General features: G+C 38.3%; 1 protein-coding gene across 1 annotated transcript in view; it reads right to left on the bottom strand.

The window, feature by feature from the left end:
- Positions 1-15,547, bottom strand: part of birc6 (baculoviral IAP repeat containing 6) — a 164,381-nt gene that overhangs the window by 11,327 nt on the left and 137,507 nt on the right. Inside the window, exons 62-65 of the mRNA XM_040139786.1 lie at positions 12,068-12,178; positions 10,684-10,901; positions 6,870-7,031; positions 1,947-2,024 (exon numbers count right to left, since the gene is read on the bottom strand). Of these exons, the coding sequence (XP_039995720.1) occupies positions 1,947-2,024; positions 6,870-7,031; positions 10,684-10,901; positions 12,068-12,178 (569 nt within the window). The remainder of the gene's footprint in view (positions 1-1,946; positions 2,025-6,869; positions 7,032-10,683; positions 10,902-12,067; positions 12,179-15,547) is intronic.

Here is a 15,547-nt window from a genome sequence, read left to right as displayed (position 1 = left end):
TGACATATCGTACAACCAGCTTGGTTTGGCAGTATTTTGATCTAGAAAAAACAAAAGTAAGGTTGTATATGTAGGTGTCAGAATGTGTCAGAATAAACTGGCATATAAGTGCTTGACCGGAGCAATGCGTAACCAAATTCAACACAGGCATGTGGACATTAACCTTCAAGGAAAGAAGGCTGCTAGTTTAAGCAATGCTAACGTTAGCCACACTTGGCAAACCAATATAACATTGTTTACGTGCAGAGGCTGTGATCCCACTCGGTGTAAAAAGTGTTTTCTTACTTCTGGACTAGTCTAAATTTAAATTTTCTAATTCTGATACAATAAATGTTTCCAACTAGTTTGGTACAATCCTGATCTATTGGTAAATTACCCTGACAACCCTTCAGTGTCCTCAATATCCAAAGCCTCTGAAATGATTTGGCAGTGTTGAACACTTAAAAGAGAGTCTGACAAAGGCACTGAATATTTTGGCCCCATGAAGATATATTCTTTAATATATCTTTATTAACAGCCCAATTAATGACCTGGCCTGTCTCAAGGAGACTAAGGACACCCTCCTGCATCACTCTTACCATTCCAAGCCATTACATCACCAACAATAACGATCTTAGGTTTGGAGGCCTGTCTGCTGGCCCCTTCCACACTGAAGCTGGATAAACTTGAAAATGCTCCATGAAGTGGATACCAGTGAGCTTCCACTGATGTAATCTGTTCATCTTAAACTGGGTTTCTAAATTTCAGAGCCAGTATACACCCTGGCTGATGACTGCTTGATTCTAGCCCACTCCCTTGTCTGCTATTCACCCATCCCCTTTTTTCCATTATTGATCTCCAGCACACTAACTGGAATGATAATAAATGGCGACATCTCTATGTACTCTACAACCCTGCAAATGAAGGAATTATAAAAAAAAGGAAGAGAAATCCATTTCTAAGTTCTTTGGCTCACTTGTTGTTGGATCAATATATCAGGAAAATTAATGCAAGTGTGTGCATGAAAAAAAAAAAATCAGATAATTGTGAGGTTGTGTATCAACATGCTGTGTTCATGAACTTGTTTGTTTATCCATAAGCCTGAGCACCACTTTGGATACCCAGTAGTCCCTTAATGCTACACATTATCTATCGCAAACACTGTAAGTCCAACCCCTTAAGGCTTTGGAGCTTGTTTAGCAGAAATACTCCCTTACCCATAAATAACATTTGAAAAATAAAATCATTATTGAAAATTGCAGCTCTACAACAACTCAGCTTATAAACATCAGAACTGGAGCTAATGGAACATGCAAATAAGTTTTCTTCTGGAGTCAAACCCCAAATATCTGTAAGAAACAATTCTAACCAGACTACTTGACAGCAAAAGCCGTATCTGAACACTTGCCTTTTCATAACAGTTGGGGCATAACTGATCAAGATTTACTGAAATTCACCTCAAGAGTATGAAAATACCTTCTTTCATTCCATAGTTTGACAGTTTAGCTACAAAGGATCTCAAAACGGCATCTTTTAAACTGTACATCCTAAGATGAGTTTCAAAGTGAAAATAAAATAAATTGTAAACCTGACAGGCTTGTCTTTAAAATGCACAATGAAAAAATGAGAAAAAACGTTAAGATTGCAAAAATTTGATCAGGGATGAGACTACATCTGGGCTAAATGTGCAATTTTCGCAAACTGATGGTAACTTCAAAATGTGTTATGTGTGTAAGCAAGCATAACCAGGAGGTTCAAATTATATTGGTTTGTGTTTGGTTTGATTAAAACGATACACTGTCACCAAAGCAAAATAATAACTTTAACAAGAGTCCTTCAGGTCAGCTTTCAAAACACCAAGCCCATCAGTACAGAGTCCCTGGCGGTGTAATGACACAAAGACTCAGATAACAGATCAGCTCATCCATTCAGACTGTTAACTCTGTGATGATGGATCTTCACCTCACCTGTAAAAAGCTTGAGGTCTGTGGGTTCCATTTCTCCTCTGGTCTCCCATGCCATGTGTTGAGAATACTTAAACATACCTGATTAAAACACACAGACAAACGCACACGTACACAAAAAAATTGAGACATCAAGCACAGCAAAATGGAGTATACCCCACACGTACAAGCATAACAAATCTGTTACATTGTTGCCAGACTCTAGGACATTCAGAACAAAATACTTTTTCAACTTTATCTTCAGGTGTTGTTGATATAATCATCATTCTCACATCCATAAACCTCTCTGTGTTGGCAGAACAAAACAACAATATGTAGTTGCAATAATACAGTACACTTAGCTAAACCTAATGCAGTCTAATGCAACAGTCCTGAAATAAATCCTATCTTCATTAAGGATGTTCAGCTGTATGATCATTTTGAAGTATCTGGGGCTGTTGAATTGTATTGCACTGTACTGACAAGTGTTTGTTACTTTGTCCACCCATTTATATCAATTAGGGTAGGCTTAATATTTGAATCAACACCTCTCTAAAACACTTTCAAAACAATCACTTTCATGAAAGTAGCTTTAATGTTTAAAATTGGAAGATCATATACAGTATGTATCAGCTTGTTCCAGCTCTTTATTGATGCTACATGATGCTGAAAGAGTGAAATATTCAAACTCAAGCTGCATGATTCTATCAAATGGAAATATTCTACATGTCTTGAACATTGTTTTATTGGTAGCATTTCACACTTTGGGATCTCCAGTAGAATTCAACCTAAAGAACTGCGAGTTTAGCTGAATAGCATGAGTTCATAATGACAAATCTACTGACAGGTCATTAGGTGAAGGGTTTGAGATCTTTTGATCTTATGATCTGTTACCATTGCACATAGCTTGAAAATGACTAACTCACAGGTAGAAAGTGTATGAGAATTGGCAGCTACCATTCATGTCTTTTGGGAAGCGTTGCCAACCCAAAGTCAAAGGTATTTTGGACCTAAGCACATTTCCTTAAAGTTTTTAATGGAAACACTGAGAAAAATAAAAATAACTAGATCTGAACCTATTGCAACTTACCCGAAGTTTGGGGGTAAGTGATATGACATTCATGAGGGTGCTTAAATGCTATGTGCAACAATTTATACAGATTGTACACCAAATTTTGTATAGAACCTCAGTATGGCACGGCAAACTATTGGCCCAGGTTTTGTCTTAATCAGACAGACCTATGTAAAGATACGACATCACTTACATTGTACAAGTTTTTTCTGTAGCATTGTTTTGACACATAATTCTGCACAGAGCCTCAGTGTGGCATGAGAAACTACTACACCAAATTCTGTGTTATTCGGACAGACCTATGTAAAGATATGACATCAGTTCCTTTGTATGAGTACAAATCTATCGTTTATAACTTTTCAGATTTTTGGAGTATAAGATTCTTAATAACTTATGATCATGGGTGTACATAAATTATATGTGCAAAGTGTCATTGCAGACCACTGTTACAGTCCAAGACTAGTTTGGAAAAACAATTTTAGCGTATTTCATGATTTTGCAACAAAAGTGCCACCTAGTGGCTGATTGGCACCACATTTTGCAAAGTGCCTCAGTGGGACATGGGAAAGTAATGAGCCAAGTTTAGTCATTTTAATAGGAGTGATGGTTGATATGCAACACTTCCTGTTTTGACTGCAACCTATAGGAAGTGTTTCCTCTACAACTTGCACATTTTATGGATTATCAAAATTCTTTTAATAACTTTTGATCATTAGAGTCCATAGGTTCTATGTGCAAAGTTTTGTGCAGATTGGACTCACAACCTAGCGGGAGTTCAAAAAAGCAAGTTTCACATATTTTACAATTTAAAAAAAAAAAATTATAGGCAGAAAGGATTCATTTTACGGTGTATGCTGCAGTACCCCTTTTCCCAACAAAAGAATAAAGAAGAATAAAGTCTGAGTGATTACGATAGGGTTTCCAGCACTGCTGGTACTGGGAGACATGCTGCTTTACATGCGTGGACCCCAGCCCTCTGGGTCTTGGACACCTAAAAATGTGCTTATTTGCTTTCTTACAAAGACTCATCGCTTTGTATTTAATATGAGGATAAGTCAAGAGCAGCTGAAGCCAGGAGCCACTTAGCTTCAGGCAGGATAAAGGTTGGAAGCTGGAGGAAACAGCTACCCTGTGTCTGTCCAAAAATCCAGCTACACCTCTAAAGCTAACTAATTAACACATAATATCTCTTTTGCTTAACCTCTACACACATACACACAAAGTAAAAATGACAATTTAAGGCGAAGTGTTAACTATTTCTTGAACAAGTTTATGTGTTCATCTAGAACTTCTGTGGAGTGTTGGCTGGCTGGCTGGTTGTCTGGCAACAAGACCCCCTTTTGCCAAGACTGCGTGAAGTCACCGCACATCACAGGAGTTACAACGGCAGGATGCGGTGACTTCACGGAGTCTTGGCAAAAAAGGAGGTTACATGCCAGTAACTTACCGTAAAAACACCAGATTATCCTTTTTACATATCTGTTTGACTACAAGTTGAACAAACAAGGTACGAGCTTTAGAGGTGTTAGTAGGTGCTTTTTCTAATTTTTGTCGTTATGCTTAGCTAAGATAATGGCCTCCCATCTTTTTGTGGTATCTATCTTATTGACTAACACTAGAAAAAAATGAATAAGCAAAATTCCAGAAACATTTTAACTACTCTTTTAATGTCTATACTAATTTTGAATGGGGGTTCATCATGCTGAGCATCCTGACTGTCAGCAACTTGATTATCAGGTCTGGTAGAAGTCCATTCATTTACCATAGATGTGAGCAACTGAGAAAAGTTGGCTACAGTTAAAAAATTTGTTAAACATTTTCACGCATCACCTGGTATGTTCAAAATGTGATGCTGACTGTAGCAACAGTGAGCATCTTAAAAAAAAAAAAAAAAAAAAAAAAAAAAAAAAAAATCAGGCTTGGGGAATGGCTCCATCCATTGTTGGAAGCTGTGAAATCTGTGAAATTAAGTATTTTTTGTTCCTATTTAACTTTAATTAATACTCCCTAATTTGTGCTTGCTACCTATGCTTGCTAATCAGACCTGTTTTCAGCATTAATTTGCCTTTTTAAAAATTGGCAGCTGCTTCAGATCACTGTTCTGATACAATCAGGACCTATTACATGGCTCACAGCTGGGCAAGACAAAAAGACTTCCAGTTTAATTTTAATGCCCCTCAGCAACAAGCTTATGATGCATCTACCTTTCTTTTGCCTCCAATTAACCAACCATCCACTTCTCATCAGTCATGCTGAATGGTGGCTTGCTTGTGGGAAGACTCAAGGTATTTCTTATAGCACTTGCCTGGCCCTTTATGGAAATACACGTGGACTGACAGTGGCTGCATAATGAGGTGAAGCAGATGTCCGGAGGAAGCCTTGAGGGATGCCCACTTCCAAATGTCCAGTTTAAATAAAAACCCTGACAGACCTTGGAAGCTCTTCAGATACACTGGGTAAATTTGACACTTTTAACACCATAATGTGCGACTAATGGACAACCAGGCACGTTATTTTTCTTTCCCCAGGCACTATGAAGTCAGTGGAGATGTTTGAGTTGGACTGCAAGTCAACCCTCTCAACCTTGGGCTGCTTTTTCTTGATTTTCATCCTCTTTATAGTCACCACGTCTTAGCTAGATAAATCATAGTTATTTTCAGAATATGTAGTGCTACTCAGAAATGTCATCATTTAGATTTTTTCTATACATGTTGCAAAATGTTTTTTATGATGAAATTTAAGATCTATTTTTTTGCCTATATTTCCACAGGATTCCAACACATTGCAATTATCTGTATATAAATGTGCAGAAAAGAGTGTAAGTGTCCAGGGATATAAAAACCATGCTGATGAGACATTCTAACCATTTGTACTGTAGAAAAATGGAAGTGTAATAATTTAATGGAATCAGTTGGGTGTGGGCTACACCTGAACCCTGTTTACCTTTTCACCTACGGTAAAATTCTTTCTATTTTTTATTGATCATTTAGACAAATTCATGATCTTTTTGTGTCTTCATGATGTATGAAAACATTCAAATTAAGCCCAAATTAGCTAATACAAGGCAGATATGGCAACTGTAATTACAAAACAGCAGCAGGATTGTGTCCTCTGATTGGTGTATTTCATTATCTCTCGCCCTGTGGTTTTGATGGATGACTGACAGATTTTAGAAAGAGGCCTCGGGAAAACCTGCCCTTCTGAAAATGACCATCATACAGCCCATTGCCAATGGGCAATGTGATTAACGATGCCCATTAATGATGCTAAAATCATGACTAATTGAAATTCAAATGCCACAATGCAATGAAAGTCCAAGTTGCAATTTTATTTCCAAGTTTAGGTTTCTAATTTCATATTCAATTCCATTATTATTATGGTAGTGTTATGCTTAGCAGTAGTGCTAAAATTATTTGTCAGAGGTATTTTCAATTTTATTTTCCCATTTTCAAATATGAAAATAAAAAAGAGATTTTAAATTTTGCATTTTACGTACATAAATGAAAAATAAAAATGTATTTTGATATTAAAAATTGAAAATGATTATTCAAGGAATCTCAAAATGCTGCCAAAAGAAATTATTTTAATATTGCCAATTTTAGACTTCCACATAGAGATACTGCTATCACTAAAAGAGTAGGTCATGCTGGTGTATGCATATGTATGCATTCTCATATCAAAGACAATATGGTCAAAGCTGGCAACCCTTAATCTCAAAGTTAAAACTTAGTTAAACAGAGTTATTATAAGCAATAGTGAGATTTTTGACGCAACTTGCGTCCATCAGCTTTAAAGGGTTAAAAAGGATAAAATTCTTCATTGCAATAATTGACAGAAGACTAACATTAACAGATTCTGAGCGTTTATCAACTCACTTTGCCGTCATTGTAGAGGTTAGGGTTGAAGCGTACACTGTGTCCGCCCGTAGTCTCTAGGTTGACCAGCGGAGGCGAGTTGGGATAGTCTTGGGGAAAATACACATCAAACTCGAAGCAGCCGTTGGCGTATGGGGTGTCAGCTGGACCTGTGATGAGCACCTGTAAACACAAAGAGGGGAAAGGCTTTAATACAAACAGCCTTTGAAATGGTAGTTATTAATCACACACTGAAAGAGGGTTAATTAAAGAAAGGTGGATGCACTGATATCTATAAATATGGATTAAACAAATAGCAAAATATTAACGGAGAAATGGTGCTGATTTTTTTTTAGGTTCTTCTACAGCCACAACAATGCAATTAACAAACAGACTAAAGGGTGAAATTAGCACGGGAAAGAGACCAGTTTCATCTACAGTACTCATCGCATTTGTAGCAAAATCCAATTTATTTCCTCAGATTTGCTCATTAATCAGAAGAAACAAAAGTAGTTAAAAAAAACTGTGTGTGTAAGACAAATGATCTCAGTCACCAGTAATATCTCTAATAACAGGCAGTGTCAACTTAAAATCCCAATTCATAATTACTAAAGCTTCAAGGGTTTAAAATTTAAGAATTGACTACATTATTCACAAGATGTGTTGGGAAATCAAACCTGGAGAAAAAACACTAAGAGGAAATGGTTTCTACAAAACGTAGAAATTTTTAAGGCAGGTGACTCTCAAACTCTAATACTCCACAAAGATAATGTAGATTTTGAAGAAGACTACATCCTAACTGTGACTGATTATAAATCTCAAGCAAAATTGAGGCAAAGATTTTATAGACTCAGGATTTTGACATTGTGCCTTTGTATTTAGAGCACTCTGTATGATCAATGACCTAAAAACCTTTTACATGAGGACCGAGTCTTTCTCCTCCAAGGTCCCTTGCTTGCATTCTGTCTTCTTCCTGCTGTCTGGCAAATAAGAGGACCTACTCTGGAGCATCTGGGGTTTACCTAGTTACAGCCACATTATCTGGCTGTGAGTATAGCAGAACTAATAGGCGTAGGTAGCTTGACACAATATTTAGACTTAACGAGGGACAGATGTGGAAAAAGTCTAACGAGAAAAAAGGCTAGCTTCCTTTCTTTCTACAAAAAAGGGGTATTGGGTGTAATTTTATGCTTCCTTGAGTGGGAGACAGAGGGGGATCGAGTGTGATGAAGCTCTGCCAACCGGCCAGCCAGACTTAAGGCATTAGGCAACAGTGACAGACAGAATGCACTGAATGTACAGTATGTAGGAAATACAAGGTTCCTTTAGAAGGAGCAACAAGAAATATAGGACTACAGTACAGATGTAGCATTGTGAGATGCCTGACCCAAAGCAGCCCTGCATTAAACGCCACAAGGAGCTGCATTGGTGGTCAAGTGTAGTACATTCAGGTACCAAGGAGACATGAAGTAAGATCCAGGAGGTCTAGTTTGAGAAACAGAGCCATAACTTTGAAGAGCTTGTCAGATACCAACACTGCACAGCGGTTATAATATTACGAGACAGGATTTTACAGCTCTGGAACATTATAATGGTGGCAACAATTCTATCTTTTGAAGTGATGATCACAAGGTAAACTGCAGAAATATGACATTAGTTATCTTCAAAGTGTGTGCTCACGCGTATTTGATTGGCCACTGCAGTGCCTTGCCAGAAGAAATTGTGTTACGGTCTGTTTTTTCAGCACTGCTGGTACTGGGAGACATGCTGCTTTACATGCGTGGACCCCAGCCCTCTGGGTCTTGGACACCTAAAAATGTGCTTATTTGCTTTCTTACAAAGACTCATCGCTTTGTATTTAATATGAGGATAAGTCAAGAGCAGCTGAAGCCAGGAGCCACTTAGCTTCAGGCAGGATAAAGGTTGGAAGCTGGAGGAAACAGCTACCCTGTGTCTGTCCAAAAATCCAGCTACACCTCTAAAGCTAACTAATTAACACATAATATCTCTTTTGCTTAACCTCTACACACATACACACAAAGTAAAAATGACAATTTAAGGCGAAGTGTTAACTATTTCTTGAACAAGTTTATGTGTTCATCTAGAACTTCTGTGGAGTGTTGGCTGGCTGGCTGGTTGTCTGGCAACAAGACCCCCTTTTGCCAAGACTGCGTGAAGTCACCGCACATCACAGGAGTTACAACAGCAGGATGCGGTGACTTCACGGAGTCTTGGCAAAAAAGGAGGTTACATGCCAGTAACTTACCGTAAAAACACCAGATTATCCTTTTTACATATCTGTTTGACTACAAGTTGAACAAACAAGGTACGAGTTAATATACTGAGCTTCTGCTTAGGACCTGGATGACTGAGAAAATCCAGACACTAGTGAAACTGGAACCTAACTTATCTGGTGACATATGATGTCTCTGCTTTGCATGAGCAAATGACCTATCCCATCCCAAACTTCATCATGTCATGGTGAAAACCTGCAAATGCAAGACAAAGCTCAAATACTTGTCTGTATTGCAGGATCGGGTGGCCACAAGTCAACTACAAGGACGAGTGTTCACAAAGGCTGACTAGAATCTGAATGATACCTGGGAGACAGCCTAGAGGAAAATGGGTTTTTCTTTCAGAGAAATGCAAACAGCCTGACCCTTGTTTAAACGACCACATTGGTCTTCGGTAGTGTTGTCATGGTTTGTTACACTGAGATGACTCGGCAACTACACTTGCAAGATTTCTTGAGGGTGCTGGGCGCCACTCATGCATTAAGTTTATTTTGACATGAACATTTAGACCCAACACTTTTACTGCCTTTCCAACACAGTCTGGTAAAATTGGTGTGGAAGCAAGAATGAAACCAACTGTGCTACTGTGATGGGGTTGGATAAATGCAAAAGGTTGTTTCGATACTAAGGGGTAAGGATGCAGGGGATGAGGTACAAGGATGTACTGAACCCTCAAAGATCATCAGTTTTCCACCTCACTAGCCACAGTTCCTTTCTGCTGATGCTACTCCTTTAGCCATGCTTTTCTTTGGGGAAAAAGTTATATTTGGTATATTATGAACATGTTTGCGTAACAAAACAGTGCATTGCTGACAGTACCGTTGTCTTTGGACAAAGATCTTTCCTTTTATACCCCACTATGTGAATACAGCCAGTCTAAAATATAACATGGTTGTTCTGCTTCATCATATTTACTACCGTACTGTCTGTGCAACTACCACTGGTTGAAGATCTAATAATAAAGGATACAAAAATGTAGTTATTACTCTGTTTTTTTTTTGCAGTTTTGTTTTTGTATATTTCTATTTTGATTCTGACTGTGTTGGTGGTATGCTACTGCCTTTATTTAGAGTGTTCTCTTGGCAAAACCGAGCTAAACAGATGAGAATTTTGACATTTAGAAAAGGAGATTCTGCCATTAATCAACTTGTGGGGTGAGAGCCATTTATTAAATGTCACTTGAGGAATGAGTAAGAGCTGTCAATGACAAGGCATATGCTAAAAACACCAGACAAAGTAACACAGTACACAATATCCTTATGGAAGAAACAAGACACAGAAGTATTAATTCAGTCTTACTCAGTTCTCAAACTAGTGGTTTTTTGTTAATCACAGGGTACATCCTCATACAAACCAAACAGGACTATAACACATTGTATCGTAACAATTTCCTTGTAACATTGACAGTTTAATACAATATGCTCAACAGTCATCAAAATCAATTATGGATGCCTGAGTTGTATGGTATTACACCGCCTCAAAAGGTCATACTGTGGTGCCAGGCCAAACATAGTTGAGAAGTACTTGAAGTGGAATTTTACCTTCATGATGTCCAGTCTCTCCTCATCACAGCGGACAAAGACACTGGACGAGGATGACAGGGGCAGAGAGGTGGACAGGGTGACGGCCTCCTGGGCGAGGCGACGGGATCGGGCTGCACTGTTTGTATCGCTGGCGTTCTTCACCTGAGACATGTAGTGGTAGTTGACCTTGAACATAAGCTTCCCATCCTCGTCCTCTGAAACCATTTCAAAGGTGTCTGGACAGAGAGAAGACAAATGTGAGAAGAGTTTGGGGTGTCACTGTCCTGTTGTACATAGGAATGTACCTATTCTTAAATCAACTGCACCGAAAAACTATCATTGCTCCCTGTAAACACTCTAAATAACAGCTTAAAGTGTAACAATATCTCAAATTGGCAGTGGTTACATGGATATAAAATCCAGTTGCAATTATAATAATGCAAGCAAGAAAGAGTGTGTGAAACTATCAATATATTGACTGTACTGACTCGGTGTTTGTGGTCATGAACACCCAGAAACAAACTCCTTTCAGTTTCTTTAAAATTGAAAGGAGTTTTAAAGAAAACTCCTTTCAGTTTATTGAGTTTTCATTTGAATTCTAGTGGTATCAAGAGTGTTTCAGTGTGTTTTTTACGGGAAAAGTGCAATGCTGCTTCCAATTAATTTAAGATCACTACTATTTGGACAAATATCAACACATCTTTTAGCTTACATTTGGAGCTTTTTTTTTTTTTTTTACAAACACTTGTGTGTGATTCTACTGGCCTTACTATATGATTAGCCAGTAATTTCTCTTAGCTCTTGCTTGAAACATTGGCAGTCATATTTTTGTATTAAACTTAAGCTAAGAAAATCTTAGGAAAATCTGTCCCTAGTCGAACTGGTCTCTGGTAATGACAGTAAAAATTACACTAATGTTTTGTTATAGTGAGTTATAGTCAAGCCCTCACTGCCTTCAGTTTTTCTATGCTGTCTGCACAGTGAAACAACACTGTAAACACTCAAGTCACTTTTAATTAGTTCAGACATCAAGCTGCTTACAAAATCAACTGCAACAAAGCAAAACCAGTGTAATTAATCATGACATGGCTGAATGGAGAGTGATGGACCAGAGTGTGATGGACAAGTCAAAAGGGATGAGTAAGATGGGAACATAGCCCGAGACTACTTCCCAGAATTCTGGCATGAAGACATTATGGCTCATATCAAACAGGAGAGGGAGACAGAAAAATGTGTGTGCGTGCTTATTGTGTGTGCGAATTCTACAGAGGATTACTGGATTATAGTGACGTTTTTGCTTACATACATACTCATAGTAAAACCAAAAGCATGAGCAGCGCCCATATTTTTTGTTTAATTTGTATGCGCACACACAGAGCCAACTGTAAACTCAGAAACTCACCAAACTGCAGCTTCTTCATGGCAGCTACATATTTTTCCTCTAGAGAGCGTAGGATGGACAGAGGTTTGGGGCGGCTTGACACCTTCCTTGAAGTTTCCACCAACTTCCTCTCTGGTAAGGAGGTGGGATTTGGAATGGGGAGCAAAAATCATGAAAACCAGAGTGAAAAAAGAGCAGGGTAGGGGTAATCAAAGTGTATCCATGAGCTACAGAATGTCTTCCCTTGTGAAAATCCTGAGAATCCAGCCTGCCACAGAGCTATTGATCAGAATAGTGACCTTAGCAAGCAACTGGTGCAATCTTTGCGTGGATCTTTGTCAAACAGATATGCATATACAGGCATGCACACAAAGAAACACTACAACCTGGTGGAAACAACTGACAATCTAAATTAGACCTTTGAAAATGATGCAGTAATTACTTCTATATAAAACATGTTTTGTTTGAGATGTTTTGCTACTCACAACCTTTATCACCTTATCAACCTTTATAAAGTTATTTTCTCGCCAGAACAACCACTGAAAATTTAAGAATCCCACTCCAAAATAACCTGCTGTTCCTTCAAAGTAACATTGGGTATGTTAGAGCTAAAGTATGTCAAATCCCCACTAATTCCATGTGTCAATAGAGAATAATTTTGGTTTATTATAATTTGGATGTCACACTTATTTTCAGAATTTTGGCCATCAGTTGTATTCACCGAAGTAATTTCCAAGATCTGGGAACACAGTGACATCAAACTAGGCAAGAAACATGAGCAGTGAGGTAATCAGACAAGTTGTAAACAAAGTTTTCCTGTGGAATAAGGAATCGGTACTGATGTCTCAGGGGTGCTCACGTTTGCTTTTAACTCAAAATAATGTGATTATATTGCATTCAGAAAGTATTTGGACCCACTTTCACTTTTTGTCATGATGCAGCCTTATTCTAAAATTGTTTAAATTCAGTTTTTTCTTCATCAATCTACACTCAATACCCCATTAATGACAAAGTGAAAAAAGAATTTTAGAAAATTCTGCAAATTTATTATAAAGGAAAAACTGGAATATCACGTTGACGTAAGTATTCAGACCCTTTACTCAGTACTCATTTAAAACACCTTTGACAGCGATTATATCCTCGAGTCTTCTTGGGTATAACGAAACAAGCTTTGCACACATGAAATTGGGGATTTTCTGCCTTTCTTCGCTGCAGATCCTTTCAAGCCTGGTTTCCTCCAGGCATGACACTTGGAATTGAGGCCAAACAGTTCAATCTTCGTTTCATCAGACCAGAGAATCTTATTTCTAGCAGTCTGAGAGTCTTTTAAGTGCTCTTTTCCAAATTTCAAGCAGGCTTTTCTGTGTTGTTAACGGAGGACAGCCTTGCATCTGACCACTCTGTGTTAGAGCCCAGATTGGTGGAGTGCTGCAGCGATAGTTGTCCTTCTGGAAGTTTTTTGCACACAGGATCTCACGAGCTCAGCAAGAGTGACCATCAGGTTCTTGGTCAGCTCTCTTACAAAGGCACTTCTCCCCCAATTGCTCAGTTTGGCCAAGCAGCCGGCTCTAAGAAAACTTCTCCCATGTGAGAATTATGGAGGACACTGTACTGGGAACCTTCAATGCAGCAGAAATTTTTGGTAGCCGTCCCCAGATCTGTGCCTCGACAAAATCCTGTCTCTGAGCTCTGCAGGCAGTTTCTTCAACCTCATGGTCTGGTTTTTGCACTGATATAAATTGTCAGTTGTGAGACCTTATATAGAACGGTGTGGGCCTTTCCAAATCATGTCCAATCAATTGAAATGGCCACAGGTGGACTCCAAACAAGGTGTACAAACATCTCAAAGATGATCAAGAGAAATGGGAGGCACCTGAGCTAATTATTTCTGAACACTTATGTCAATGTGATAGTTCAGTTTTTCCTTTTAATAAATTTGCTAAATTTTCTAAAATTCGGTTTTTGCTTTGTCATAGGACAATGAGTATAGATAGATGAGGGAAAAAATTAATTTAAACAATTTTAACCTAAGGCTGCAACATAAATTTTGAAAAATGTGAAGAGATCTGCATACTTTTTGAATGCACTGTAGATAATCTAGTTTAACCTCTGTTTTCTTTACTACCTGTCTGGTCATCTGACCTTGTGTTTGTTGACTCGCTGGACTTTGCTGTAGCGATGTTCCCAGATCTCAGCAATTTCCATGAACACAATGTTAACAAATGATCAAACAGACAATGAAACCAATAACAAAAAGGTACTTTCAAAACAGCACAAAAGTACCACTGCATCCTTCTAGATCATTGTAACAACTTGTACCATATGATACAGGCAACTCCTATCCAACTACTCTACTCCAATCATGGTGTAGCCAAATAGAGTGAGTTGTATGTTACCAGTAATAAAATGAATAGTAATATGATACGATTAACTATGAAAGAACATTATTTATCTCCACTTGACAATAAAATTTTGAAGTTAATTTTGTTTTTCAGCAGCTTTGTACTGCTGGTGAAGAGGTGCTTAACTGAGGAAGTTTGATACAAATAAAATTAACTCCTTTATCATCTTGTTCTGTCGGATTTCTGTGGTTGACATGGTCCATCAGCTAGCTGCGGTGGAATGTTGAAAAAAGTTCCATCATCATCAGCAAAACCCCTTGTGTGTAGAATGGAAACAATGCAGGCAGCAACTGCTCAGTAAAAGTTCCTTAAGCCCCAAGTTGTGATTAACTGGTATTATACTTTAAAATTGTTCATGGGAAAGTTAGAGGGACATTCACTGTTTTAACATTTCTATAAAAATATGGGTATTAGGTTTATGGGTATTAGGGCTTTCTGTTTTTATACACAGTATTTGGCATGATTTGACAAAAGAATCTTAAAGTTACAAAATGCAAGTTCTGGAACTCAAGATAGTGCTAGCACGAGACTCAAAAGCAAACCACTCCGCTCCTCCAACCCCTCCCATCCCTCCCTAACCCTGTTCTTCACCCTTACCATTATGCCCCACCCAGCCTTTCACCTACATCCTACACCTACTCATTGTGTTTTTTGTCTTAGTTAATGCAGGAATCGAAGCTGTCTTGTCTGTGAGTCAGCCCCAGCAATACCTTCCAGCAGCTAATACGAGCTTGAAGCCTCGATGTGAGAGGAGTAGTAGACCAGAGGCATGTCGATGTACTGATTTACAGCCATGAGCTCTTACCCTGACTTTGGCCTTCTCTGATTGGATAAAAGGGTGAGACTTGCTTTAGAAGGGAGTATCCAGGCACTGCTGTCAAGCTGTTCAATAAGCCGGGGTAACAAAAGCCTTTCACAGCACCTTTACACATTAACATATGTAGTGGAGCATATTTCAAATAAAAATAAAAATCATCAGGAAAAAGTTACATACTGTAGTTTTAACTAAAAGTCTCCTAACTAACTTTTTCCAAAGCTTTCAACAACATCTTGAAGTCTTCATCAGTGCTGTCAAACTACTGTTTCCAAGATCAAGAAT

Source organism: Xiphias gladius, chromosome 11, assembly GCF_016859285.1.
Source record: "Xiphias gladius isolate SHS-SW01 ecotype Sanya breed wild chromosome 11, ASM1685928v1, whole genome shotgun sequence".
Classification (NCBI taxonomy): domain Eukaryota; kingdom Metazoa; phylum Chordata; class Actinopteri; order Istiophoriformes; family Xiphiidae; genus Xiphias; species Xiphias gladius.
The sequence above is the reverse complement of the archived record's forward strand: the minus strand, read 5'-3'. Positions and strand labels throughout refer to the sequence as shown.